General features: G+C 70.9%; 2 protein-coding genes across 2 annotated transcripts in view; both read right to left on the reverse strand.

The window, feature by feature from the left end:
• Positions 1 to 2,881: 2,881 nt before the first annotated feature.
• Positions 2,882 to 4,146, reverse strand: ATP6V1F (ATPase H+ transporting V1 subunit F). The gene is made up of 2 exons (XM_039496158.1): positions 3,931 to 4,146; positions 2,882 to 3,394 (listed from the first exon to the last, which is right to left on the reverse strand). Exons 1-2 carry the CDS (start codon positions 4,086 to 4,088, stop codon positions 3,193 to 3,195), a joined length of 360 nt encoding a protein of 119 aa, XP_039352092.1. The 5' UTR covers positions 4,089 to 4,146; the 3' UTR covers positions 2,882 to 3,192.
• Positions 4,147 to 8,343: 4,197 nt separating this feature from the next.
• Positions 8,344 to 25,006, reverse strand: part of FLNC (filamin C) — a 79,029-nt gene continuing 62,366 nt past the window's right edge. Inside the window, 16 exon segments of the mRNA XM_039519975.1 lie at positions 8,344 to 10,036; positions 10,285 to 10,494; positions 10,887 to 11,105; positions 11,588 to 11,764; positions 12,076 to 12,208; positions 12,672 to 12,787; positions 13,259 to 13,396; positions 14,301 to 14,570; positions 15,451 to 15,693; positions 16,474 to 16,596; positions 17,378 to 17,530; positions 20,164 to 20,367; positions 20,839 to 21,000; positions 22,049 to 22,224; positions 23,386 to 23,512; positions 24,637 to 24,777. Coding sequence (XP_039375909.1) covers positions 9,849 to 10,036; positions 10,285 to 10,494; positions 10,887 to 11,105; positions 11,588 to 11,764; positions 12,076 to 12,208; positions 12,672 to 12,787; positions 13,259 to 13,396; positions 14,301 to 14,570; positions 15,451 to 15,693; positions 16,474 to 16,596; positions 17,378 to 17,530; positions 20,164 to 20,367; positions 20,839 to 21,000; positions 22,049 to 22,224; positions 23,386 to 23,512; positions 24,637 to 24,777 — 2,780 coding nt within the window. The 3' untranslated portion in view covers positions 8,344 to 9,848.

Consider the following 25,006-nt stretch of genomic DNA (forward strand, 5'->3'; position numbering starts at 1 on the left):
GAAACCTTAAGCCACAAGGACTGAGATCCCCAGTCACTGACTGGAGCCGCCCTGAATATGGACATTGGAATCTCTGGACTGTTTCTAAAAGGACTTTTGGCAACTACAAACTCACCATCTCTGCTAGGTAACTGGGCCTCAGGAAGTTGAACTCAGGTCTGTCTGTGTATTGATCCTTCAGCCAACTCTCTCTCTTTGTTAATAAATGTTAGTTTCATTAATAAGAATTGGCTCTAACGTGTGTATTTTGGGTAAGATCTAAGTTACCATTTGACCTGGGTCTGGGGCTTGGTCCTTGGGGATCGGGGGAACCTTCTTTCTTTTACTGGGGTGTTGGTTTTCATAACCGTTCACCCCCATAACGAGCGGCCCTGGTGGTGATCCTGGGGAACCGGAGTGTCTGAGGGAATTGCTGGTGGGACTTGTGGTTAGCCAGTGGGGTGAGACCGAAGTCCTCTCAGCCTGGCTGGTCTGGTGTGCAAAGGACCCCAGCCGGGGGCTGTGACTGCCCTGCTCTGAGCAATTTGACCTGAATTGACACACTCTGTTGTGTCCCACCAAAGACAGCATCGTTACACCCCTCCCCCACCTGCATGGCCTGGTGCAAAGCCCAGCCCCTTCCTAAGGCGGCGGGGGGGGGGGGGCTACATGCCCCAATGGTAAACCTGGGCTTGTACTTGTGGCCACTAGATACTGCCAAACCCCTCCCCCACCCCCAGGACTTGCAGAGGGACCCAGGGCAAATGGCACCGGCCAGCAGATGCCAGCCCCAGGGGGCAGGTTCTGTGCCTGGGGTGGAGACTAGCAGCCAGGACTCCTGGGTTCCCAGCTCTGCCACAGACTTACCTTGGGCGGGTCAGTGCCTGGCTGGAGAGTGGGTGGGTCAGTGCCTGGCTGCGGGTATTTGGGGCAGGACCCATGGCTCTCCTAGGGGCAGGCTGAGGCTGGCAGGAAGCAAGCTGTGCGGAGGGCAGGGGGGCGCCCGAAGGCTCTTCCAGCCGGGCAGGGGCAGATTAGTGACATGTAGGAAGCTTAGGCCAGGGCTCAGAGGGAGCAGCATGGGGGGAGGGGGCTGCAGCCAGAAATCAGGGTGACAGCAGCTGGCCGGAGGGGCTTTTGCCCCACAGGGAGGGGGGCCCCACAGCCCCAGGGAGGGGAGCAACTAACCCACAGTCACCCACCTGGGCTGCCCTCCAGGCTCCTAGACTGGGCAAAGCCCCAAGCCTGCATGCCCCACACACGGGGCAGTGAACCGGGGGGCAGCTGGGGGCCAGAGCAGACAGGCCCCCCCAGGGCTCATGGGAAGGGAGCAGAGGGGCCGTCTCTGGCTCACATCAAGTCCCGCAGAGCAGCACCTGCCGGATGCCCCCGGCTGGCACCTAGGGCTGGGGGAGGCTCTGTGCCGACACTCTGGGCCGAGGCTGTGGGACCGGCAAGGGCCCAACGGCCCAGGCCTGGCTGGTGGCCAATGCCCCCTAGAGAGCACCTGGGCTCCTGCCAGCCTGCCCAGGGAGCAAGGGGGCCCTGGAGGGGGGAGGCTGCCAGGCTCCCCTAGCAGCACCCATCTGAGGGCAGCCCCAGAGACCCGTTGTGATCAGCTCGCCTGCCCCCAGCTCCCAGGCCAGAGCCCAGCCCAGCCCCATGCTCATTCCTAGGGCTCATTCCTAACAAGCCCCAGGACCTCCAGGACTCTCCCTCCGCCCCACACAGCTCAGCACACCCCCCCCCCCAGCCCTGCCGGCAGCAGCAGGGTCCCACAGGGTCTGTCACGCTCTGTGCAGGGGCAGAGACAGAGCTGCCAGCAGGCAGGAGGGCAGGTTCACACCCAGGCTGGGACCGGCCCCGGCTGGCTGGAGCTGTCCCAGGCGTGCAGGGAGCTGGCACAGGGCGACTCCTCCACTCGGGGCTCTGCCCAGCAATGCAGCCAGCCGGGACACTGCCAAACTGAACGTGGGAGGCAGGAAGCAGCCAGCGCAGGGAGAGGAGCAGCCTGCAGCTTCCCTGGGCCCGAGGGGGAGGGGGAGGGGGAGGGACAGAGATCCGAGGAAGGAGACAGTAGCACCCATCTTCAGTCCCCCTCCCCCAGTTCAGGAGCAGCAGATTCACCAGCCATTGAGCTCCCCAGCCAGCGCCTGCCCCATGGACTCGGGGCTGGCAGCCTGGATGGGCAGAGGGCACCACACGCCGGTCAGCCACCGGCCCAGCCGCCACGCCCCAGCCTGGGGCTCTGGGGCCATGGCAGCCTCAGTGGGGGAGCCCCAGGCACAGCAGGCACCGAGTGCGGCTGCTGTCAGCAGGGGGGCAGGATGCTGCACGTCCCTCTGCCGGCCTAGGGCAGGGCTACCAGGCCTGGGGCTGGTCCCGAGGACGAGGCAGCTGCCGGCTCCTCAGAGCCACATGCGGGTGAGTCGCAGGCACTTCCCCTTTCGGCGTCATGGGACGGGCTCATAAGCAGCCCCCTCCCCCACAGCCAGGGACAAGCCAGCGCCTGCCTGGAGAGGAGCTTTGCTGGCAGCCTCCTCCCAGCCCCCGCCAAGGGCAGGTGCCCACAGAGGAGGGGGCAGGTCTGTGTGTGTGTGTGGGGGGGGGGGTTAGTACTGCACACACACCCATCTCCAAGGGACCGGTGAGCTCCCAGAAGCAGGAAAGCGCCAGTGCAGAGCCAGGGAGCGGGGCTGGGACCGGCCCTGGCTGGCTGGGGGTGGCTGGAACAGTCCCGGACAGGCAGGGAGCCCAGCACAGGGCAGCTCCTCTGCCTGGCTCGGTTTTAACCCCTCGTCCTCCAGCCACGCCCCCTCCCTGCTGGCTCTCTGCCCCCATGGGGGCTTTAGGGTGCAGCACCTCGGGGGGGGGGGGGGCGTCTGCACAGAGCACAGGAACCGGGGGGGCTTCTCTGCTTTAATGTAACAGCTCAACCGCCACAGGAACATAGACGAGACGGATCCGGCAGCACACAGAGGGCACGGGGAGCCGAGGCCCTGGGAAACAAGAGGGGTGCGGCCGAGCAAGGGGCATGGGCCAGCTCTGGCACCCTCCTTGACGCCCCGCCGGGGAGCCAGTCTGGGCCTGGCCGCAGTTCACCCCGGGGAGGGGGAAGAGGCAGATGCTTTTCATCGCCCAGACCTACTGCAGGAGCAGCCGCTCCCCTGGGGTGGGCGGGCCGAGGAGGGAGGCGGCCGGGCGGGGCGGCCCCTAGCGCAGGTCCTCGGCGGTGAACATGCCCCGGGCGCGGCGCAGGATGGAGTCCTTGGCGGCGTCGTAGGGGTGCTCCTTGGAGGGGATCTCCAGCACGGCGGGCAGCGAGCGCGTGTGCCCGTCCAGCACGTGCCGGATCAGCTCCGCGATGAACTGGTTGATCAGGATGATGCCGATGTCCTCGCGGGCCAGGAAGCTCCTGCGGGAGGCAGCGATGGGCGGGGCGTTCACTTGGGGGAACAGACACCCGCGAGCCAGCACCTTCCCCAAGCCTCCTGGAGCCAGCACCTGCCCCCGCCCCAGCCGGCACCTGCTCCCTCCCCGCGAGCCAGCACCTGCCCCCGCCCCAGCCGGCACCTGCTCCCTCCCCGCGAGCCAGCACCTGCCCCCGCCCCAGCCGGCACCTGCTCCCTCCCCGCGAGACAGCACCTGCACCTCATCCTCCCGGAGCCATCGACTGCCCCTCCATTGGGCAGGCAGAGCCGGACACCTGGGTCCCGCGCACCTCCAGGCTCAGCTCTTCCCCCTCCCCGGTGGTCGCGCCCAGCTGCCCCCTCCCCTCGCGGCCCGGTGGTCGCGCCCGGCTGCCCCCGCACCCGCGGCCCGGTGGTCGCGCCCGGCTGCGCCCCTCCCGCGCCCCGGTGGTCGCGCCCGCCTGCCCCCCCGCACCCGCGGCCCGGTGGTCGCGCCCGGCTGCCCCCCCGCACCCGCGGCCCGGTGGTCGCGCCCGCGCACCGGAAGGTCTCCTCGATCTCGGTCAGGCTCGTGTCCTTCTCCACCACCAGGAAGTTGGGCTTGCGGTGCTTGTTGAGCTCGCCCACCCCGCCCAGCAGGAAGCCCGTCACCGTGTCCTCGTCCCCCAGCACCGCGATCAGCTTCCCCCGCCCGGCCATGGCGCTGCTCTGCCGACGGCTGCCGGGCGCCGCTTATACCCCCGGCGCATGCGCGGCCTGCCCCTGCAGCACCCGTCTGCGCGTGCGCTGCGGGCTCCCCGCGCCCCCCGTCATTCCGAGCATGCGCATCTCGCGCCGACCGCTCGGAGCCCGGCGGAGCGCTTCTACGCATGCGTCGGGGTGCTGCTGGCTCTCTGTGCGCTGTGTCCCCTCCCCCGCCCCGAGAGAACCCAGGAGTCCGGCCCCCCTTCCACCCCCAGACCACGTGACGAAGTGGGGCTTGCTTGTATTGCTCGTGAAGCCTGCCCGTGCCTCAGTTTCCCTGGGTGCTGCGTTGTTCCCGGCGGGGGAAGGGCCGGGAGGACACCCCGGGGTGCCCCAGCTGGCTGGGTGCTGCGTTGTTCCCGGCGGGGGAAGGGCCGGGAGGACACCCCGGGGTGCCCCAGCTGGCTGGGTGCTGCGTTGTTCCCGGCGGGGGAAGGGCCGGGAGGACACCCCGGGGTGCCCCAGCTGGCTGGGTGCTGCGTTGTTCCCGGCGGGGGAAGGGCCGGGAGGACACCCCGGGGTGCCCCAGCCGGCTGGGTGCTGCGTTGTTCCCGGCGGGGGAAGGGCCGGGAGGACACCCCGGGGTGCCCCAGCCGGCTGGGTGCTGCGTTGTTCCCGGCGGGGGAAGGGCCGGGAGGACACCCCCGGGTGCCCCAGCCGGCTGGGTGCTGCGTTGTTCCCGGCGGGGGAAGGGCCGGGAGGACACCCCGGGGTGCCCCAGCCGGCTGGGTGCTGCGTTGTTCCCGGGGAAGGGCGGGCGGACACCCAGGGTGCCCCAGCGGGCGGGGTGCGGCGTTGTTCCCGGCGGGGGAAGGGCCGGGAGGACACCCCGGGGTGCCCCAGCTGGCTGGGTGCTGCGTTGTTCCCGGCGGGGGAAGGGCCGGGCGGACACCCCGGGGTGGCCCCAGCTGGCTGGGTGCTGCGTTGTTCCCGGCGGGGGAAGGGCCGTGAGGACACCCCGGGGTGGCCCAGCTGGCTGGGTGCTGCGTTGTTCCCGGCGGGGGAAGGGCCGGGAGGACACCCCGCGGTGCCCCAGCTGGCTGGGTGCTGCGTTGTTCCCGGCGGGGGAAGGGCCGGGAGGACACCCCGGGGTGCCCCAGCTGGCTGGGTGCTGCGTTGTTCCCGGCGGGGGAAGGGCCGGGAGGACACCCCGGGGTGGCCCAGCTGGCTGGGTGCTGCGTTGTTCCCGGCGGGGGAAGGGCCGGGAGGACACCCCAGGGTGCCCCAGCTGGCTGGGTGCTGTGCCCTGGACGTGGCCCCAGTGCCCCCCGGAGCTCAACCCCCCGCCTGGCCGCAGGGAGGGGTGGGTGGATTTGGACCATGGAGGTCAGACAGACGGACAGAGCCTGAGCCCGGGGCTCCCTGCGGCCTGGCTGGGCTCCGGGCTGCCCTGAGGGCTCCTGGGCTACCAACTAAACCCGCCTCTGCTGCCAGCCGGGTAGTGGCACTGCAGCTGCTGGGCACGGTGCGTGGTCCCCGGAGGCGCCCGGCTCCCGCGTGGTGGGACTCACTGAGCAGACCCAGCCTCAGGGTGCAATGAGACCGCGGGGATTAGCCTGGATGCTGAACGAGCCTCCTTGGGGGTCTGCCCCACTGAAGGGCTCCTCCCAGAGACTGAGCCAAAGCTGGGGACAGAGCACTGACCATGTGGGTCTCTGACAGACCCCACTCTCCTTCCAGAGCCAGGGATAGAACCCAGGAGTCATAGAATCTCAGGGTTGGAAGGGACCTCAGGAGGTATCTAGTCCAACCCCCTGCTCATAGAAGGACCAACCCCAACTAAATCATCCCAGCCAGGGCTTTGTCAAGCCGGGCCTTAAAAACCTCTAAGGAAGGAGATTCCACCACCTCCCTAGGGAACCCATTCCAGTGCTTCACCACCCTACTAGTGAAATAGTGTTTCCTAATATCCAACCTACACCTCCCCCACTGCAACTTGACCATTGCTCCTTGTTCTGTCACCAGCTACCACTGAGAACAGTCTAGATCCATCCTCTTTGGAACCCCCTTTCAGGTAGTTGAAAGCAGCTATCAAATCCCCCCTCATTCTTCTTCTGCAGACTAAACAATCCCAGTTCCCTCAGCCTCTCCTCAGAAGTCATGTGCTCCAGCCCCCTAATCATTTTTGTTGCCCTCCGCTGGACTCTTTCCAATTTGTCCACATCCCTCCTGTAGTGGGGCAACCAAAACTGGACACAGTACTCCAGATGAGGCCTCACCAGTGCCAAATAGAGGGGAATGATCACGTCCCTCGATCTGCTGGCAATGCTCCTATTAATGTAGCCCAAAATGCCATTAGCCTTCTTGGCAACAAGGGCCCATTGCTGACTCATATCCAGCTTCTCGTCCACTGTAACCCCCAGGTCCTTTTCTGCAGAACTGCTGCCCAGCCATTCGGTCCCTAGTCTGTAGCAGTGCAGGGGATTCTTCCATCCTAACTGCAGGACTCTGCACTTGTCCTTGGTGAACCTCATCAGATTTCTTTTGGCCCAGTCCTCTAATTTGTCTAGGTCACTCTGGACCCTGTCCCTTCCCTCCAGCGTATCTACCTCTCCCCCCAGCTTAGTGTCATCTGCAAACTTGCTGAGGGTGCAATTCATCCCATCAGCCAGATCATTGATAAAGATGTTGAATAAAACCAGCCCCAGGACCGACCCTTGGGACACTCTGATACCAGCTGCCAACTAGACATGGAGCCGTTGATCACCACCCGTTGAGCCTGACAATCTAGCCAGGTTTCCATCCACCTTATAGTCCAGTCATCCAGCTCATACTTCTTTAACTTGCTGGCAAGATACTGTGGGAGACCGTGTCAGAAGCTTTGCTAAAGTTAAGATCTATCACCTCCACAGAGCCAGTCACCCATCACAGAAGGCAATCAGGTTGGTCAGGCATGACTTGCCCTTGGTGAATCCATGCTGACTGTTCCTGATCACCTTCCTCTCCTCCAAGTGCTTCAGAATTGATTCCTTGAGGACCTTCTCCATGATTTTGCCAGGGACTGAGGTGAGGCTGACTGGCCTGTACTTCCCGGGGTTCTCCTCCTCTGTTTTAAAGATGGGCACTATATCTGCCAATCCTGGCAAACGTCCTGGGAGTCCTGGCTCCCAACCCCCCTGCTCTAACCACTAGACCCCACTCCCCTCCCAGAGCTGGGGCTAGAACCCAGGAGTCCTGGCTCCCAGCCCCCCGCACTAACCCCTCCCCTCCCAGAGCTCAGATGGGGCCAGGCCCACGTGTGCCATGGTGCGTGAGGCTCAGCCACCCGGGGGGACGTTTGCAGAGCCTCCTTTGTTCAGTGCCGAGCCAGGGCCTGGTTCTGGGCCCCGCGGCGTCATTCTGTTCTGGGCGCCCTGGCTGGCAAACCCCCGGGGAGAGCGCTGCCCGGGAGCCTGGCGCACCCGCTCTGCCCAGGGTGGCAGCGACACCTGGCAGCACGTGGAGCGGGAGGCGGAAACGCTGGGCCCAACCCTGGCAGACGAGGAGAGACGCAGTGTTGCCATCACGCTACAGAGCCACCTCCCTCCCCTCACCAGCTGGGCCACACTGTACCGAACGGTGCCAGCCACGGGGCCACCAGCCTGGCGGCTCCCCAGCTCTGGCTCCATAGGGCAGTGTAGCCCAGCCCGTTATCTGGGCTCTGGGTAGCCTGGTCCTGTGTCTAGGGCCCACAGCCAGGCCCCACATTAGGGGGCACCATGGGGGTTGGCTGCTGGCCCCTCTAGGGGGATCCAGCCCCACAAGCAGGGCACCACTTTTTGGCCCTGGCCTGCGCCCGCTGCACCCACTGTTTGTGCCAGAGGCTCTCGGCCTTCCAGCTCCACCCGGGATCCCCTGGCAAGGCCCGGCTGGCTGCCCCACCCTTGGGGGGCGCAGTGCAGCTGGCAGCGGGGGCAGTGGGCGGCCAGGCCAGCCCCACTCATGGAGAATCGAGGGGGGACGGGGACGGCAGGGAGGGGAGGGGAGGGGATGCACCAGCCAGAGGCTAATGTTACACAGGAGGGGGCCTGCCCCTCAGCTCCCGGAGCTCAGTAGGTGCCAGAGCACTGGGGGGCCCTGCTGGGTGGGTAAGACTTGGCACAGGGTCGGGAATACCTGGCACTGGGGAGCAACGGCCCCAGCCCACAGCGGCAGCCCTGGTGCTGGAGAGCGGGTGGGGTGGGGGCCTTTCCCGTCGCCCGCGGCGCAGGACACACACAGCAGCACGGGGCACCGTAGCAAGTCACTTTATTTCCCTGGCAGGGTGGGCGGCCCTGGTGCTCGGCAGAGAACGAGCCGGGAGTGCCAGGGGCTCCCCTCGCACGTCCAGACCCGGAGGCACCCTCAGACCGCACATCTGGGCCGGGCACCTGGGGGGGGGGTTCCAAAAAGCATCAGGAGTCGGGCACTGAGCAGCTCAGGGAGGCAGCGGGCAGCGCCGGAGGCCAAGGAGGGGCAAAGGGCACAGCGGGCATTGGCCAAGGGCAGGGGATGAGCAGACACCTACCAGGCCCCCAGCACCCTGGGGAGCTCCCCCCTTCCCCAGGGCTTGGCGCTCTGGGCTGGGTGTGTGGGGCCAGTGGGCTCCGGCCCGGGGGGTGGCGGGCATCACCGCCCACTTGGTTTTCCCCTCCCTGGCGCCGGCTCCACAGCCTGCTGCCCTGGGCTCACCAAGCGGCCCCCAGCCCCGTCCTGCGGCCTAGCTCATCTCAGCACCTGTGGGGTGGGGGCCCCTCAATCTCCCCCCGGGGCCCCGGGCCTGGGCTGGTCTGTCCTGGGGGAGCACCCCCCCGTCCAGCCCCTCCACCCCCAACGGCAGCAGCTCGCCCCTCGCCAGCATATAACCGGGGCCCCAACCCGGGAAATTGGCTTCCTGCCCCTGCCACGTCCCCTGGGGGGCGACACCCAGGGGCTCCTTTCCTGCTCAAACCTAGCCCGTCTCCAACCTCATTTGCCCTCTGTCATCCCTTCGCCCTGGGCCATGCCCTCTGCCAGTCTGTGCCCAGCCACCCCTCCACCCATCTACATCCCCAGCCATGCCCTCTGCCAGTCTGTGCCCAGCCACCCCTCCACCCATCTACATCCCCAGCCATGCCCTCTGCCAGTCTGTGCCCAGCCACCCCTCCACCCATCTACATCCCCAGCCATGCCCTCTGCCCCATATGGGCCCGGTCTGCACCCCTGCCATGACCTCCACCCCTTTTGCACCCTAGCCAAGCCCTCCTGCCCACCTGTACCCAGTCTGCACCCTGGCTGTGCCCTCTGCCCCATAGGTGCCCAGTCTGCACCCTGGCCGTGCCCTCTGCCCCATAGGTGCCCAGTCTGCACCCTGGCCGTGCCCTCTGCCCCTCCAGCTAGGCTAGTACTGGAGGAAAGCAAGAGAGGAAGTGATGAAAAACTACTATAAAAAGTTCCTCTCTTCCTTTCGCCCAGCCCTGTGCCCCCATCACGGTCCCACAGAAGAGCATTGTGGGTAGCAGGCGGGCGCCCCCGCCGAGGAGCATTGTGGGTAGCAGGCGGGCGCCCCCGCCGAGGAGCATTGTGGGTAGCAGGCGGGCGCCATTTGGCGAGAACAGTCCTTGGTGCAGGGCAGGACAGCGGAGTCCGTGGCTGATGGCTCTTCACCTGCGGGCGGGACGGAGTTGGGGGGGCACCAGCCTGGGGGGCGGAAGCGCGTGTGTGTGAGGAGGGGGAGGGGGCGGGCGCCTCGCCGCGGCTCTGGGCGCTGGCTCCTGGCTAGGGCACGGTGACCTGGTAGGGGCTGCCCGGCACGCCCTCGTCGCCCCATTTGAGGATGAGGACGTAGTCCCCCTTCTCCTTGACGGTGTAGGTGACGTTGTAGACGCGGTTCCCCACGTGCTTGACGTACACCTCCTCGCAGGGCGTCTTGGGGCCGTGCACGCCCACCATCAGCATGTTGGTGCCTGCGGGGGGCGGACAGCGCGGCGGGGGTGAGGAGGAGACAGCACCCGACCCCCCATGGAAACTGGGCAGCCGGTGCTCCCCCCACACGCCCACCCCCCAGCTCTTGGGGGCTCACGCTGACCCCCAGCAGTGCCAAAGTGACCTCCTGCGCCCCCTCTTAGCGCCCCTCCCCCAGCCACGTGACCCACCAATCCCGCCCCCTCCCCATTAAGCCCCTCCCCTCCCCCAGGTCCCGCCCCTCCCGTACCCGCCTTGCTGCAGTCCACGGTGAAGGTGTTCTTCTGGCCCACGAAGGCCTTGGTGAGCCCGGGCCCCCGGGCCACCACCTTGCTGGCGTCGGAGGAGAACTTGGGCATGGAGCTGAAGCTGCTGCCCACGGAGGACGAGGACTTGGTGACGGTCTCCACCAGGACGGTGGAGGTCTCGTGGAGGCTGTGGCCGCCGGAGAGCCGTGGCCCTGGAGAGGGGCGGGGGACACGTAACCAACCCCCCCCACACACACGGTGACCCCCTTCTGGCCCACAGCCTCCAGCCAGCCAGCCCCTGCTGCCTGAGCCCCACACCCGCCTCTCAGGAGAGGCCTGGGGGGGCTGCCTCCAGCCTGACCAGGATCCTCCTCTGCCCCCCAGCCACTGGCATGGCTGGGACCCTTCCCCCCACCCATGCTTGGCCAGGCTCCGCCCCCCTCCCCGTGCATAGCCAGGCTCCGCCCCCTCCCCGTGCCTGGCCAGGCTCTGCTCCCCCCACGTGGCCGCCCTGTTCATGGCCAGGCTCCGCCCCCTCCCCCATGCACAGCCAGGCTCCACCCCCCCGTGCCTGGCCAGGCTCCGCCCCCCCACGTGGCCGTACCTGTGACCTTGGCTTTGAAGGGGCTGCCCACGATGTGCTGGGGGCCGCCGTACTTGATGGAGATCAGGTAGCTGCCAGGTGCCATGGGGGTGTAGGTGACCCTGTGGCCCTCGGGGCACTCCTGGCAGTCCAGCTTCACCTTGGAGGGGCCGTCGATGGTGACAGCCAGAGCGCCCGAGCCGGCGTTCACCGTGTTGACGAAGAACTCCGAGGACACGCCTGGGACGGGACGGGGGTTAGGGGGCAGCGGGGGCAGGGCCTGCCGGACCCAGCCCCCGGGCGCCAGGAGCAGGGACCCTCCGCACCGGGGGGGCAGGGGGCTGCAGCGCCAGAGGCTAAGCAGAGCTGGGGACAGCGAGGGCCATGGGACCATGGGTGCCCACAAGAGGGAGGTGCCAACCTCTGAGGGTTACACCTCTGGGTGTCGGGAGAGAGACGGGCACAGCCTGCCAAGTGCCCCCGCATTGGGTGGGCAGCCCAGAGCAGAGCGTCCCCTTCCCCGACCCAACCCACAGCCCACTGGATTTCCTTGGTGGGCTCCCATCCAAGTGCTGGCGCTGCCCGGCTCGGGCACCAGCTCCGGCGCCTGGATCCCCTCCCACGTCCCAGGACATGGCATGGCAGCTCCTCTCGAGCGGCGCCAGGCTGGGCACAAGGGCAGCAGCCGGGCGTGGGCTTGGGAGGGGGCCGGGCGCCCCTACCTGTGATGCCGCCCTCCAGGCCCGGGCCATACGCCGAGACGAGGCCTGGGTCCCCGGCCTGGCTCTGCTCCCCCACGCGGATCTTGAAGGGGCTGCCCGGGATATGGCGCCCGTTGAACTTGACGTCGATGGAGTGCACGCCGTTCTCGCGTGGGATGAACCGGATGGTGGATTTATCTGTGGGGAGAGCAGGGCTTAGAGAGCTCGGCCTGGCCCCTCCCCGGCGCCCGCCCAGCCCACGCGAGGCTCAGGGGCCCTGAGGAACCCGCCCGGCCTGGCACAGGCTGCCAAGGCTGCTCGCTCTGACCCTGACGGCGCCACCCTCAGGCCAGTTACCGGCTCTGCGTCTTCTGAGTCTCCAGGCTCCCGTGTGGCAAAATCACTCCCCGCCCGGAGCCTGGGTGCAATCACCCACGTGGGCAGCCCCGGGCACCTCCTCCTGCCCATGGCCTGACCCGCGCGCCTGCTCTGAGCTCGGGCGCCCTCACCGCTGTCCAGCTCCGAGATGTAGCACTCCTCCACCATGCCCGAGGGCGTGTGCACCTTGCCGTCGATCACGCCCCGCGCCCCGTTGAGCTGCACCGCGAAGGACGCCGGCTGGTTGACCTTTAACCCCGTCTCCTGCGATGGCAAAGGGGGGTGAAGCCGAGGCCCGGGCGGCGCTGGGAGCAGCAGGGGCCGGTTCCCGGGGGGAGGTCGGTGGAGCCTTGGGTTAACCCAGGTTGGGACCATCACCCCCCAGCATGGAGGGGGGCAGGGGGAGACCCGCAGCAGTAGGCACATCAAAGCCCTGCACCCTGCTAGATCCGCCCCCCCCCAGACCAGACGGGCACATGGTCGCGCTTCTGGGGTCTTCCCAGGCTGCAGGGACCGCAGCCCCACTGCAATCGCCCCAGCTGTGGGTCAGGATTGAGGGGCACCGGCAGAGCTGGGAGGGGGACTCCAGGGCTGGGCTAGCAGGGGTCTGCGGCTCAGGGTTGCGGGACGCTGGTGGGATTGTGGTTTGCGTCCCTCTGGTGCCAGCACCGCGTGCGCTGGCCCCGGCACCGAACACCCTCCTCCCGCCAGGCCGGCCGCGTGGTACCTGGAGGCTGGTGACCGTCAGCCTGCGGGCGTCGTCGGAGAGCGAGGCCACCGGCACCACGAAGGGGCTGTCGGGGACGTGCTCCTCGTTGAACTTGATGGACACCTCGTAGTCCCCTGGGGAGCAGAGCCAGCGGCACAGGTCAGGCTCCGGCCCGGCAGCCCGGGGCACCGGCGCAGCTCCACAGGCCAGGCTGCCGAGCGGTGCTGGGTGCCATGGGCCCAGGGCTGGCACCAGGGGCCCCGAGTCCCTGCAGCTCCGCAGAGCTGGCCAGGCCAGGTTCAAGGGGCCCCGCAGGCAGAGGGGGGCTGGGGGTAGAAAGGGGCAGCCGGATCTGTCGGAGGGAGGCTCCTTTGCCCCGCAAAGCTGCCAGGAGATTGGGAGCAGCAGGCTGGGGGCGTGGGCAGGCTGTGGGGACGTGCGGGGCCCTCCCTGGCCGTGGGGGGGGACGGAGCCCAGCGACTGGCTGCCTTCGCACCTGCCCCCCCAGCCGCCCCACAACGGGACACGAGGGGCCCGACCCCGGGCGGCACCGGCCCAGGCTGCGGAGCACAGCGAGGAGCCAGGGCCCGGCCTCGCGCACCCACCTGGCTCCTGCACGATGTAGGAGACGCCGCAGGAGCCGTCCTTGCGGTCCTCGAAGGCGATCTCGGCCTTGCTGGGCCCCTCGATGGCGATGGAGAGGCCCCCGGCGCCTGCCTCCCGCGTCCAGATGCTGAACTCGGCTGGGGGCAGAACGTGCTGTCAGGGGCGGGCCCTGGGCCCAGAGCGCCCCACACTCCGGCACCCCAGCCACCCCCCGGTGCCCCAGCCGTCCCCAATGCCCCACCCGAGCCACCCCCAAATGCCCCAGCCGCCCCCCAGCCCGGAGCCACCCCACAATGCCCCAGTCACCCCAAATGCCCCAGCCGCCCCATCCCTGAGCCACCCCCACAACGCCCCAGTCACCCCAACTGCCCCAGCCGCCCCCCCTCCCTGAGCCACCCCCACAATGCCCCAGTCACCCCCAAATGCCCCAGCCGCCCCCCATCCCTGAGCCACCCCCACAACGCCCGTCACCCCCAAATGCCCCAGCCGCCCCCCATCCCTGAGCCACCCCCACAACGCCCCAGTGACTCCCAAATGCCCGAGGCCCCCATCCCTGAGCCACCCCCCCCACAATGCCCCAGTCACCCCAAATGCCCCAGCCGCCCCATCCCTGAGCCACCCCACAACGCCCCAGTCACCCCAAATGCCCCAGCCGCCCCATCCCTGAGCCACCCCACAATGCCCCAGTCACCCCCAAATGCCCCAGCTGCCTCTCATCCCTGAGCCACCCCACAATGCCCCAGTGACTCCCAAATGCCCCAGCTGCCCCCATCCCTGAGCCCCCACAACGCCCCAGTCACCCCAAATGCCCACCCCCATCCTGAGCCCCCACAATGCCCCAGTCACCCCAAATGCCCCAGCCACCCCTCATCCCTGAGCCACCCCACAACGCCCCAGTCACCCCCAAATGCCCGAGCCCCCCATCCCTGAGCCCCCCATCCAAATGCCCAAGCCCCCCAATCTCTCCCCCTGCCCCCCAGTGCCCCATGCTCCCCTCCAGCCATGTGGGCTCTGGTGCCCACCCGGCGCAGGCCCCCCTACCTGGCACTCCAGCGACGCCCCTCTCCAGGCCGGTGCCCCCAGCCCGCACCTTGTGGGCGCCCCCCTCGCCCATGGGCCCCACGGTGAACTGGAAGGGGCTGCCCGGCACGTGCTGCCCGCGGTACTTCACGTGGACGGTGTGGGCGCCCATCTCCTGGGGCACGAAGCGCACGCTGTAGGCGCTGTCCTCGCCCTCGATGATCTCCGCGTCGGCCGTCTGCCCCGACGGGCTGGTCACCTGGGCCGTCATGGTCGGGGCGCCCGCCTCGCCTGGGCAACGAGAGACAGGGGGGCCGTCAGCCAGTCACAGCCCTGCGGCGCTCCCCCTGCCGCCAGCACTGCCATGCAGCCACCTCTGGGGTGACACCCCCACACTACGCCACGGGATGGAGCCGCAGCCCCGACCACTCTCCCCGCCACGCTTGGGGGGGTGCCCCCCACCCCCAGGCAGTTTGAGACAGGAAGGGAAGGAGGGTCCTGTGCTTAACGGGCATGGAGTGGGCATGGAGTCACCTGCCCTGGGATCTAGGCAGCGTACGGGGCTAACGCCCCCATGAGTCAAAGAGCCGTGGGTGCCAATGGCCAGAGATGGGGCCAGCAGCACAGCGTCCCCTGGTGCCACCCTGGGGCATCGGGGCCAGCACTGATTGTGAGGGGAGGGCATCCCCTGCAGCACAGCGCCCCCTGGTGCCACCCTGGGGCACTGGGGCCAGCACTGATTGTGAGGGGAGGGCATCCCCTGCAGCACAGCATCCCCTGGTGCCACCCTGGGGCACTGGGGCCAGCACTGATTGTGAGGGGAGGGCATCCCCTGCAGCACAGCATCCCCTGGTGCCACCCTGGGGCATCGGGGCCAGCACTGATTGTGAGGGGAGGGCTTCCCCTCGAGGGTCGCACACCCGGGCACGTTTGTGTGAGACACGTGTGCAAACCCAATGTGCCCGTGAGACCCCGCACGCTGCCCCATTCGCGCCACCTGCCACGCCAGAGCGAGGGACGGCTGCCCTGTGCATGGCGGGGCGCAGGCTCCTCCCCCGGTGCCCCCAAGGGCAGGCCCCCCCCCCAGCCATGGACAAAGCACACACGTGTCCGTCCCCCCTCCCCACTGTGCTCCACAGTTTGACACGTCCCCCCCGTGCCAGGCACACACCCTCCGGGGCGCGGGCGATGCTGCCGAAGGAGCCGAGGCTCTCGCGGCCCAGGAAGTCGCCGAAGACGTTGTGGAAGGGGGCCCCGCCGACCTGCGTGGACTCCTCCACCCGCACCTCCCGCGTGGTCTCGCCGCCCCGCGTCTTGCTGATCTCGGTGCGCTCGGTGCGTGTGTACGTGTGGCTGCTGCGCGTGAAGGTGCGCGTGAGCCGCTCCTGCGCCGACACCATCTGGAACCAGTTTCCTGCACAGCACAGGGAGGGGGGGAAATCAGGGAGGGGGCGCTGGGCCCCTGCCCCCAGCCCCTCAGCTCCCCATGGGCCCGGACCCACCACCTGCCCCCCAGTGCCTGCTCCTCCCCAGAGCCGGCAGCGTCCCACTGCCGGGGAAGGGCCCTCCCCGCCCCCGCGGTGCCTGCTCCTCCCCAGAGCCAGCAGCGTCCCACTGCCAAGGAAGGGCCCTCCCCGCCCCCGCGGTGCCTGCTCCTCCCCAGAGCCGGCAGCGTCCCACTGCCGGGGAAGGGCCCTCCCCGCCCCCGCGGTGCCTGCTCCTCCCCAGAGCCAGCAGCGTCCCACTGCCAAGGAAGGGCCCTCCCTGCCCCCGCGGTGCCTGCTCCTCCCCAGAGCCAGCAGCGTCCCACTGCCAAGGAAGGGCCCTCCCCGCCCCCGCGGTGCCTGCTCCTCCCCAGAGCCGGCAGCGTCCCACTGCCAAGGAAGGGCCCTCCCCGCCCCCGCGGTGCCTGCTCCTCCCCAGAGCCGGCAGCGTCCCACTGCCAAGGAAGGGCCCTCCCCGCCCCCGCGGTGCCTGCTCCTCCCCAGAGCCGGCAGCGTCCCACTGCCGGGGAAGGGCCCTCCCCGTCCTTTCCACCCCCCAGCCCTGAGCCCTCCGAGGGCTGCAAATGGCTCCCAGTCCTGGCCCCCCATCCACAGGGCTCAGCCTTCCTCCCCCCCATGAGTTCAGTCCTGCCCAGCGGCATGGGGCTGGGCGTGTCCGCCAGGCTGGGGGCGGAGCCCCCCGGCTGTACCTGGGATCTTGAGGTTGAGGTCGCAGGTGCTGCCGATGCTGGCGATGGAGGGCGCCTGGCGCCGGCGCGTGATGCTCTCCTTCATGCGCCCCTCGCCCGTCACCTTCACCGTGAAGGGGCTCCCTGCACATGGACACGCCAGTCAGCTGCGCCCCTGCCCCACCCGCGCCTCCCGCCCCGCCCCCTGCCCCGCCCGCAGACAGCACAGCTCCCTGCACTTCCAAACAACTTCACCTTGGGGCTTGGTGCCAGCACCCCCTGGGCTAAGGGGAAACCGAGGCAGCAAAGCTTCTCCCCTAATGCCCAGGAGCCAGCTGGGCTGCTTCTCTGCCTTCAGCAGCAGAGCTGGGGATAGGACCCAGGAGTCCTGGCTCCCAGCCCCCAGATCTAACCACTAGGCCCCACTCCCCTCCCAGAGCTGGGGACAGAACCCAGGAGTCCTGGCTCCCAGCCCCCAGATCTAACCACTAGGCCCCACTCCCCTCCCAGAGCTGGGGACAGAACCCAGGAGTCCTGGCTCCCAGCCCCCCTACTCTACCCACTAGGCCCCACTGCCCTCCCAGAGCTGGGGAGAGAACCCAGGAGTCCTGGCTCCCAGCCCCCAGATCTAACCACTAGGCCCCACTGCCCTCCCAGAGCTGGGGAGAGAACCCAGGAGTCCTGGCTCCCAGCCCCCAGATCTAACCACTAGGCCCCACTCCCCTCCCAGAGCTGGGGAGAGAACCCAGGAGTCCTGGCTCCCAGCCCCCTTACTCTACTCACTAGGCCCCACTGCCCTCCCAGAGCTGGGGAGAGAACCCAGGAGTCCTGGCTCCCAGCCCTGCCCCCCGCTCTAGCTGCTCCGCTGCCGTCCCCAGGGGCCAGTCTCTGCCGGCCCGGCTGGGCCCTGGCCAGGCCCCCGCACCTGGCACGTGCTTGTCGGCGAACTTGATGCTGATGCCGTAGTTCCCGGGCTCGGTGGGGCAGTAGGTCACCTTGCAGGTGCCGTCCTCCACGTCCTCGCAGTTAATGTCCACCTTGCTGGGCCCCTCGATGGACAGGCCCAGCCCGCCGTAGCCTGGGGGCGAGAGCGGGAGCATCGTGGGCACCGCGCCAGCCGGAGCCCCCCCCGCCGGGCACGCTGCCCCCCAGCGCCAGCCCCCCCGCCCGGGCACGCTGCCCCAGCACCAGCCGGAGCCCCCAGCGCCAGCCAGAGCCCCCACCGGGCACGCTGCCCCCAGCGCCAGCCGAGCCCCAGCGCCAGCCAGAGCCCCCAGCGCCAGCCGGCCCCCGCCACGCTGCCCCCAGCGCCAGCCGGCTGCCCCCAGCGCCAGCCGGCCCCGCCGGGCACGCTGCCCCAGCCGGAGCCCCCAGCGCCAGCCAGAGCCCCAGCGCCAGCCAGAGCCCCCGCCGGGCACGCTGCCCCAGCGCCAGCCGAGCCCCGCCGGGCACGCTGCCCCAGCGCCAGCGAGCCCCGCCGGGCACGCTGCCCCCAGCGCCAGCCAGCTCCCAGCGCCAGCCAGAGCCGGGCACGCTGCCCCAGCGCCAGCAGCCCCAGCGCCAGCCAGAGCCCCCACCGGGCATGCTGCCCCCAGCAGCGCCTGGGACCCCAGCACCAGCCGGGCGCCCGCCAGCACAGCTCGGACCCCAGCGCCAGCCGGAGCCCCAGCGCCAGCCAGAGCCCCGCCACCGGCACGCTGCCCCCAGCACGCGCCTGGGACCCCAGCGCCAGCCAGAGCCCCACCGGGCATGCCCCCAGCACGCGCCTGGGACCCCAGCACCAGCCGAGCCCCCAGCATGGCGCCTGGGACCCCAGCACCAGCCGGAGCCCCAGCACGGCGCCTGGGACCCCAGCACCAGCGAGCCCCACCGGGCACGCTGCCGCCAGCACAGCCGGACCCCCAGCGCCAGCCGAGCCCCCACGGGCACACTGCCCACCAGCACGGCGCCTGGGACCCCAGCAGCCGGAGCTCCCCCACGGGCACACTGCCCCCAGCATGGCGCCTGGGACCCCCAGCGCAGCCGGCCCCACCGGGCACGCTGCCCCAGCATGGCACCTGGGACCCCAGCGCCAGCCGGGCCCCACCGGGCCCCCAGCAGCACGCGCCTGGGACCCCAGCACCAGCGAGCCCCCACCGGGCACACTGCCGCCAGCACAGCGCCTCGGACCCCCAGCGCCAGCCGCCCCCCACGGGCACACTGCCCACCAGCACGGCGCCTGGGACCCCAGCGCAGCCGAGCCCCACCGGGCACACTGCCCCAGCACGGCGCAGCCGGAGCCCCCAGCGGCACACTGCCCCAGCATGGCACCTGGGACCCCAGCGCAGCCCCACGGCACACTGCCCCAGCACGGGCGCCTGGGACCACCCCAGCGCCAGCCGCCCCACGGCACGCTGCCCCCAGCATGGCACCTGGGACCCCAGCGCCAGCCGGGCCCCACGGGCACGCTGCCCCAGCACGGCGCCTGGGACCGCCCCAGCACCAGCCGGAGCCCCCCCCCGGGCCCGCTGCCCCCCAGCACCGCGCCTGGGACCCCAGCGCCAGCCAGAGCCCCCAGCACGCTGCCCCAGCATGGCACCTGGGACCCCCCCAGCGCCAGCCGGGCCCCCCCACCGGGCACGCTGCCCGCCAGCACGGCTCCTGGGTCCCCCCCAGCGCCATGCGGGCCCCCCCACCGGGCACGCTGCCCCCCAGCACGGCGCCTGGGACCCCCTGCAGCACCAGCCGGAGCCCCCCCTCGGGCACGCAGCCCCCCAGCACGGCGCTTGGGACCGACCCAGCACCAGCCGGAGCCCCCCACCGGGCACGCTGCCCAACAGCACGGCGCTTGGGACCGACCCAGCACCAGCCGGAGCCCCCCATCGGGCACGCTGCCCCCCAGCACGGCGCGTGGGACCCCAGCACCAGCCGGAGCCCCCCACCGGGCACGCTGCCCCCCAGCACGGCGCTTGGGACCGACCCAGCACCAGCCGGAGCCCCCCACCGGGCACGCTGCCCACCAGCAGGGTGCCTGGAAACCCCCCCAGCGACAGCCAGATCCTCCCACCGGGCACGCTGGTCGCCAGCACGGCGCCTGGGACCCCCCCAGCGCCAGCCGGAGCCCCCCACAGGACATGCTGCCCACCAGCAGGGTGCCTGGAAACACCCCCAGCGCCAGCCGGAGCCCCCCACAGGACATGCTGCCCCCCAGCACGGCGCCTGGACACACCCCCAGCGCCAGCCGGAGCCCCCCACTGGGCACGCTGCCCCCCAGCAGGGGGCCGGAATCCCCCCCAGTGCCCGCCGGTGCCCCCCCCAGTGGGCACACTGCCCCCCAGCACGGCTCCTGGGACCCCTCCAGTGCCTGCCGGACCCCCAGTGGGCACGCTGCCCCCCAGCACAGCGCCTGGGACCCCGCGGCGGCAGATCCACACCCCTCTCTGGTTAGGACAGTGGTCCTCAAACGTTTGTACTGGGGACCCTTTCACGTAGCAAACCTCTGAGTGTGACCCCCCTTATCCATTACAAACACTCTGCAATAGATTTACCACCATTCTAAATGCTGGAGGCAGAGCGGGGTTTGGGGTGGAGGCTGACGGCTCACGACCCCCATATAAAAACCTCGCGACCCGCTGAGGGGTCCCGACCCCCAGTTTGAGACCCCCTGGGTTAGGACGTCCCCCCGAGCCCAGGAGCCCCCCGGCCACCCCCGGCCCCGTGCATGAGCCTCACCTGCGGTGCGGGTGTCCACGATGAACTCGGACACCTCGAAGGTGCGGCCCTCCACCAGCCCCTGGCCCCACACCTTCACCTTGCTGGCGTCGCCGATCTCCGACTGCCCCACCAGGATCTTGAAGGGGCTGTTGGAGACGTGCTTCCCGCTCTTCCGCACGCTCACCACGTGCTCCCCCACCTCCTTGGGGGTGAACGAGATGCCTGGGGGAGACGCGTAGGTCAGTGCCGCTGGCGCGTGGGAGCCGCCAGCCCCGGTGCCCCCTCCACCCAGAGCCGCGGGCCGGGCCGGTGCTCCCTCCCCGCCACCCAGAGCCGCGGGCCCGGCCGGCCCGGTGCTCCCCCCCCCGAGGCGCGGGCCCAGCTGGCCCGGTGCCCCCTCCCCCCCCAGAGCCGCAGGCCCAGCTGGCCAGTGCCCCTCCTCGCCCCCAGGCCGGGCCCAGCCGGCCCGTGCCCCTCCCTCGCCCCCAGAGCCGCGGGCCCAGCCGGCCTGGTGCCCCCTCCCCACCCAGAGCCGCAGGCCCGGCCGCCCGGTGCCCCTCCCTCCCCACCCAGGCCGGCCCGGTGCCCCCCCTCCCCAGAGCCGCGGGCCCAGCCGGCCCAGTGCCCCCTCCCCCCACCCAGGCCGGCCCGGTGCCCCCCCTCCCCCCAGAGGCGCGGGCCCAGGCGCGGTACCGATGTGCCGGTTAGGCAGTCTCTTGAGCAGGCAGGGCTCCTCGTGGCCGGAGGGTGCCCGGATGGAGGCTGTCAGCAGGCTCAGGTCGCTCTCGCTGATCTTCAGCGACACGTCGGTGGAGGTGCCCACGTTGAGCTGGGACGTCCGCATGGAGTCGTCCCCTGTGGGTGGGGTGGGGGCTGTTACTGGGGGGCACGGCCGGGGGAAGGGATGGGGGGGCGCAGCTTGGCCATGGGGAGGGGCCGATTGCAGGGGCAGAGGCCGGGCAGGGGCAGGTGGTGGTCCTGGGGGCTGTGTGGGGTCTCGGGGTGGTGGGGGCCCGGGGGGCTGGCTGGGGGCAGGTGGGGGTCCATCAGGGTGGCAGGGGCCCTGAGGCTGGTTAGGGGAAGGTGGGAGTCTGTAGGGCTGGCAGGGGCTCTGGGGGCTGGCCAGGGGCAGGTGGGGTCCGTGGGGCTGGTGGGGGCTCCAGGGACAGGCAGGGGCCCCGGGGGCTGGCTCGGGGCAGCTGAGGGTCCGTAGGGGTGGCGGGGGCTCCAAGGACAGGCAGGAGCCCCGGGGGCTGCCTGGGGGCAGATGGGGATCCAGTGGGGTGGCGGGGGCCCTGGGGGCAGGCGGGGGAGAGCTGGGAGGTCCGGCAAGGTGGTGGGAGCTGGCTGGGGGCAGGCGGGGGTCCAGCGGGGTGGCGGGAGCTGCCTGGGGGTGGGGGAGAGCTGGGAGGTCTGGCAGGGTGGCGGGGGCCCTGGGACAGCCCGGGGCCCCGGGGGCTCGCTGGGGGCAGGTGAGGGTCCGGGGGGCTGCCTGGGGGCAGGCAGGGGAGACCTGGGAGGTCCGGCGGGGTGGCGGGAGCTGCCTGGGGGTGGGGGAGAGCTGGGAGGTCCGGCAGGGTGGTGGGAGCCCTGAGGGCAGGTGGGGGTCCGTCGGGGTGGCAGGGGCGGCCGGGAGCTGCCTGGGGCGGCCGGGGCCAGCGGGGAGAGCTGGGAGGTCCGGCAGGGTGGCGGGGGCTGCCTGAGGGCAGGTGGGGGTCCGGCGGGGTGGCGGGGGTTTGGGGAGCTGCCTGGGGGCGGGGGGGGGCGAGCTGGGAGGTCCGGCAGAGTGGCGGGGGCCCTGAGGGAAGGTGGGGGTCCGGCGGGGGCGGCCGGGGAGCTGGCGGGGGGCCCGGCGGGGTGGCGGGGGTTTGGGGAGCTGCCTGGGGGCCCGGCGGGGGCTCACCGGTGATCTTGGCGGTGAAGGGGCTCCCCGGGACGTGCTGCTCGTCGAAGCGGACGATGACGCTGTAGTCGCCGGGCGCGGTGGGCAGGTAGGACACGGTGCAGGTCCCGTCCTTGTTGTCTTTGCAGGTGATCTCGGCCTTGGACGGGCCCTCGACGGCCAGCGACAGCCCCCCTGGGGAGCCGGCCGTCAGGGGCGACGTGAGCACGGCCCCCCGGCCTTCCCCCCCAGCCTGCCCTGCCACCAACCTTCCCCTGCCGGCCCCCCTGTCCCCGCCCATCTCCCCCAGCCGCCCCAACCTTCCCCTGCCTGCCCCCATCCCGTCCCCGCCCCCCAACCTTCCCCTGCCTGCCCCCATCCCGTCCCCGCCCCCCCAACCTTCCCCTGCCTGCCCCCATCCCGTCCCGCCTGCCTCCCCAGCCCCCAACCTTCCCTGCCTGCCCCCATCCCGTCCCCGTCCGTCTCCCCAGCCCCCAACCTTCCCCTGCCTGCCCCCATCCCGTCCCGCCCGTCTCCCCAGCCCCCAACCTTCCCCTGCCTGCCCCCATCCCGTCCGTCCGTCTCCCCAGCCCCCAACCTTCCCCTGCCGGCCCCCATCCGGTCCCCGCCCGTCTCCCCCAGCCCCCAACCTTCCCTGCCTGCCCCCCTCCGGTCCCCGCCCATCTCCCCAGCCCCAACCTTCCTTGCCTGCCCCATCCCGTCCCTCGCCCCCAACCTTCCCCTGCCTGCCCCATCCCGTCCCGCCCGTCTCCCCCAGCCCCCAACCTTCCCCTGCCTGCCCCCATCCGTCCCGCCGTCTCCCCAGCCCCCAACCTTCCCCTGCCTGCCCCCATCCCGTCCCCCGCCGTCTCCACCAGCCCCAACCTTCCCCTGCCTGCCCCCATCCCGTCCCGCCGTCTCCCCCAGCCCCCAACCTTCCCCTGCCTGCCCCCATCCCGTCCCCGCCCGTCTCCACCAGCCCCCAACCTTCCCTGCCTGCCCCCATCCCGTCCCCGCCCCAACCTTCCCCTGCCTGCCCCATCCTGTCCCCGCCTGTCTCCCCAGCCCCCAACCTTCCCCTGCCTGCCCCCATCCCGTCCCCACCCGTCTCCCCAGCCCCCAACCTTCCCTGCCTGCCCCATCCCGTCCCCCCGCCTGCCTCCCCCAGCCCCCATCAACCTTCCCTGCCTGCCCCCTTCCCGCCGTCTCCCCAGCCCCCAACCTTCCCCTGCCTGCCCCCATCCCCGCCCGTCTCCCCAGCCCCCAACCTTCACCTGCCTGCCCCCATCCCGTCCCTGCCCATCTCCCCAGCCCCCAACCTTCCCCTGCCTGCCCCCTCCCCGATCCCCCCCGTAGCTTCGCCGGCGCCCTGGGTGACGATGGTGAAGGTGGCCGGCCGGTTGACCATGCCGTGGCTCAGGCCGGGCCCCTAGGCGCTGACGTGGCGGGTGTGAATGGCGTCCACGTAGAACTGCAGGGGGCTCCCTGGGGCGGGGGAGGCAGGGGCACTGGGGCTGGGGGCTGGGGAGGTCCTGGGGGGCAGGGAGGAGGCAGGGGGACTGGGGGTGGGGGCTTGCAGGGGGGGCCTGGGGATGTGGCCCCAGGGGCTGGGCCAGGCCCGGCAGGAGGGGCCGGCACTGAGCCCTGGGGACCCCAGGCTGGCGGCTCCAGGAGTGCGGGGGTCGCTTGGCCTCACACCAGGCCTGGGCTCCCAGCCCCATAGGGGGCCGTCTCCTCTGAACCGGGCTGGTGCTGGGGGGGCTGGCTCCGGGGGGGGGAGCAGAGCCTGGGAGTGGGGCCTGGGCCCCCCTCTGGCCACATCAGGCAGGGGAGGAGGGGGCCATGGCACCGGGGGGGAGCATCGTGGGGCTGGGGGGGGGCGGGGATCAGCTGGGGGCTGAGGGGGGCCCCAGGGCTCTCTGGGCCCTTCTCCCCATGGGACCCCCTGCCCCTGAGGCCTGGCACACAGGGCAAGGCCCTGGCGGGAGCAGCCCGTCCCGGCCACAAGGGGCAGGGCCAGGGCGCTTCCATCACCCCCACTGGGAGCTGGTCCCCCACCCCCAGGAGCCGTGGCCGGGCGGGTCCCGGGGCCCCCAGCTGGGGGGCAGGGTGCTCCCATCACCCCCACTGGGAGCTGGTCCCCCACCCCCAGGAGCCGTGGGGGCAGGGCGCTCCCATCACCCCCACTGGGAGCGGGACCCCCACCCCCAGGAGCCGTGGCCGGGCGGGTCCCAGGGCCCCCAGCTGGGGGGCAGTGTGCTCCCATCACCACCACTGGGAGCTGGTCCCCACCCCAGGAGCCGTGGCCGGCGGGTCCCGGGCCCCAGCTGGGGGCAGGGCGCTCCCATCACCCCACTGGGAGCGGGACCCCACCCCAGGAGCCGTGGCCGGGCGGGGCCCGGGGCCCCCCGCTGGGGGGCAGGGCGCTCCCATCACCCCCACTGGGAGCGGGGCCCCCACCCCCAGGAGCCGTGGCCGGGCGGGTCCCGGGGCCCCCAGCTGGGGGGCAGGGCGCTCCCATCACCCCCATTGGGAGCTGTTCCCCCACCCCCAGGAGCCGTGGCCGGGCGGGTCCCGGGGCCCCCAGCTGGGGGGGGGCCGGCACTCACCAGGGATGTGGTTGCCGTCGTATTTGATGTCCATCTCGTGCAGCCCCTTCTCCACCGGTGCGAACCGCACGGTCACCGTCCCGTCCTTGTTATCCGTGATGCTGGGCCGGGCCGTCTTCCCCGAGGGCATGCGCACCTCGCCTGGGGGGGGGGGCGCACCGTCAGCGGGCACCTCCCGCCTGCCCGGGCACTGCCAGGCCGCCCACCCCCTGCTCCGCCCCCGAGCTCCCCCACCCCTGCCCGCTCCGCCCCGAGCTCTCCCACCCCCGCCCGCTCCGCCCCCGAGCTCTCCCAGCCCCTGCTCCGACCCCAAGCTCTCCCACCCCTACCCGCCCGCCCCGAGCTCTCCCAGCCCCTGCTCCGACCCCAA

This window comes from Mauremys reevesii, linkage group 1 (assembly GCF_016161935.1).
Source record: "Mauremys reevesii isolate NIE-2019 linkage group 1, ASM1616193v1, whole genome shotgun sequence".
Classification (NCBI taxonomy): domain Eukaryota; kingdom Metazoa; phylum Chordata; order Testudines; family Geoemydidae; genus Mauremys; species Mauremys reevesii.

Excerpts from the sequence above, each read along its gene's own strand:
- ATP6V1F (XM_039496158.1), bottom strand. The coding sequence starts at position 4,088 with ATGGCCGGGCGGGGGAAGCTGATCGCGGTGCTGGGGGACGAGGACACG. Across the intron at positions 3,395-3,930 it reads GAGATCGAGGAGACCTTCCG|GAGCTTCCTGGCCCGCGAGG; the intron begins GTGCGCGGGCGC and ends TGCCTCCCGCAG.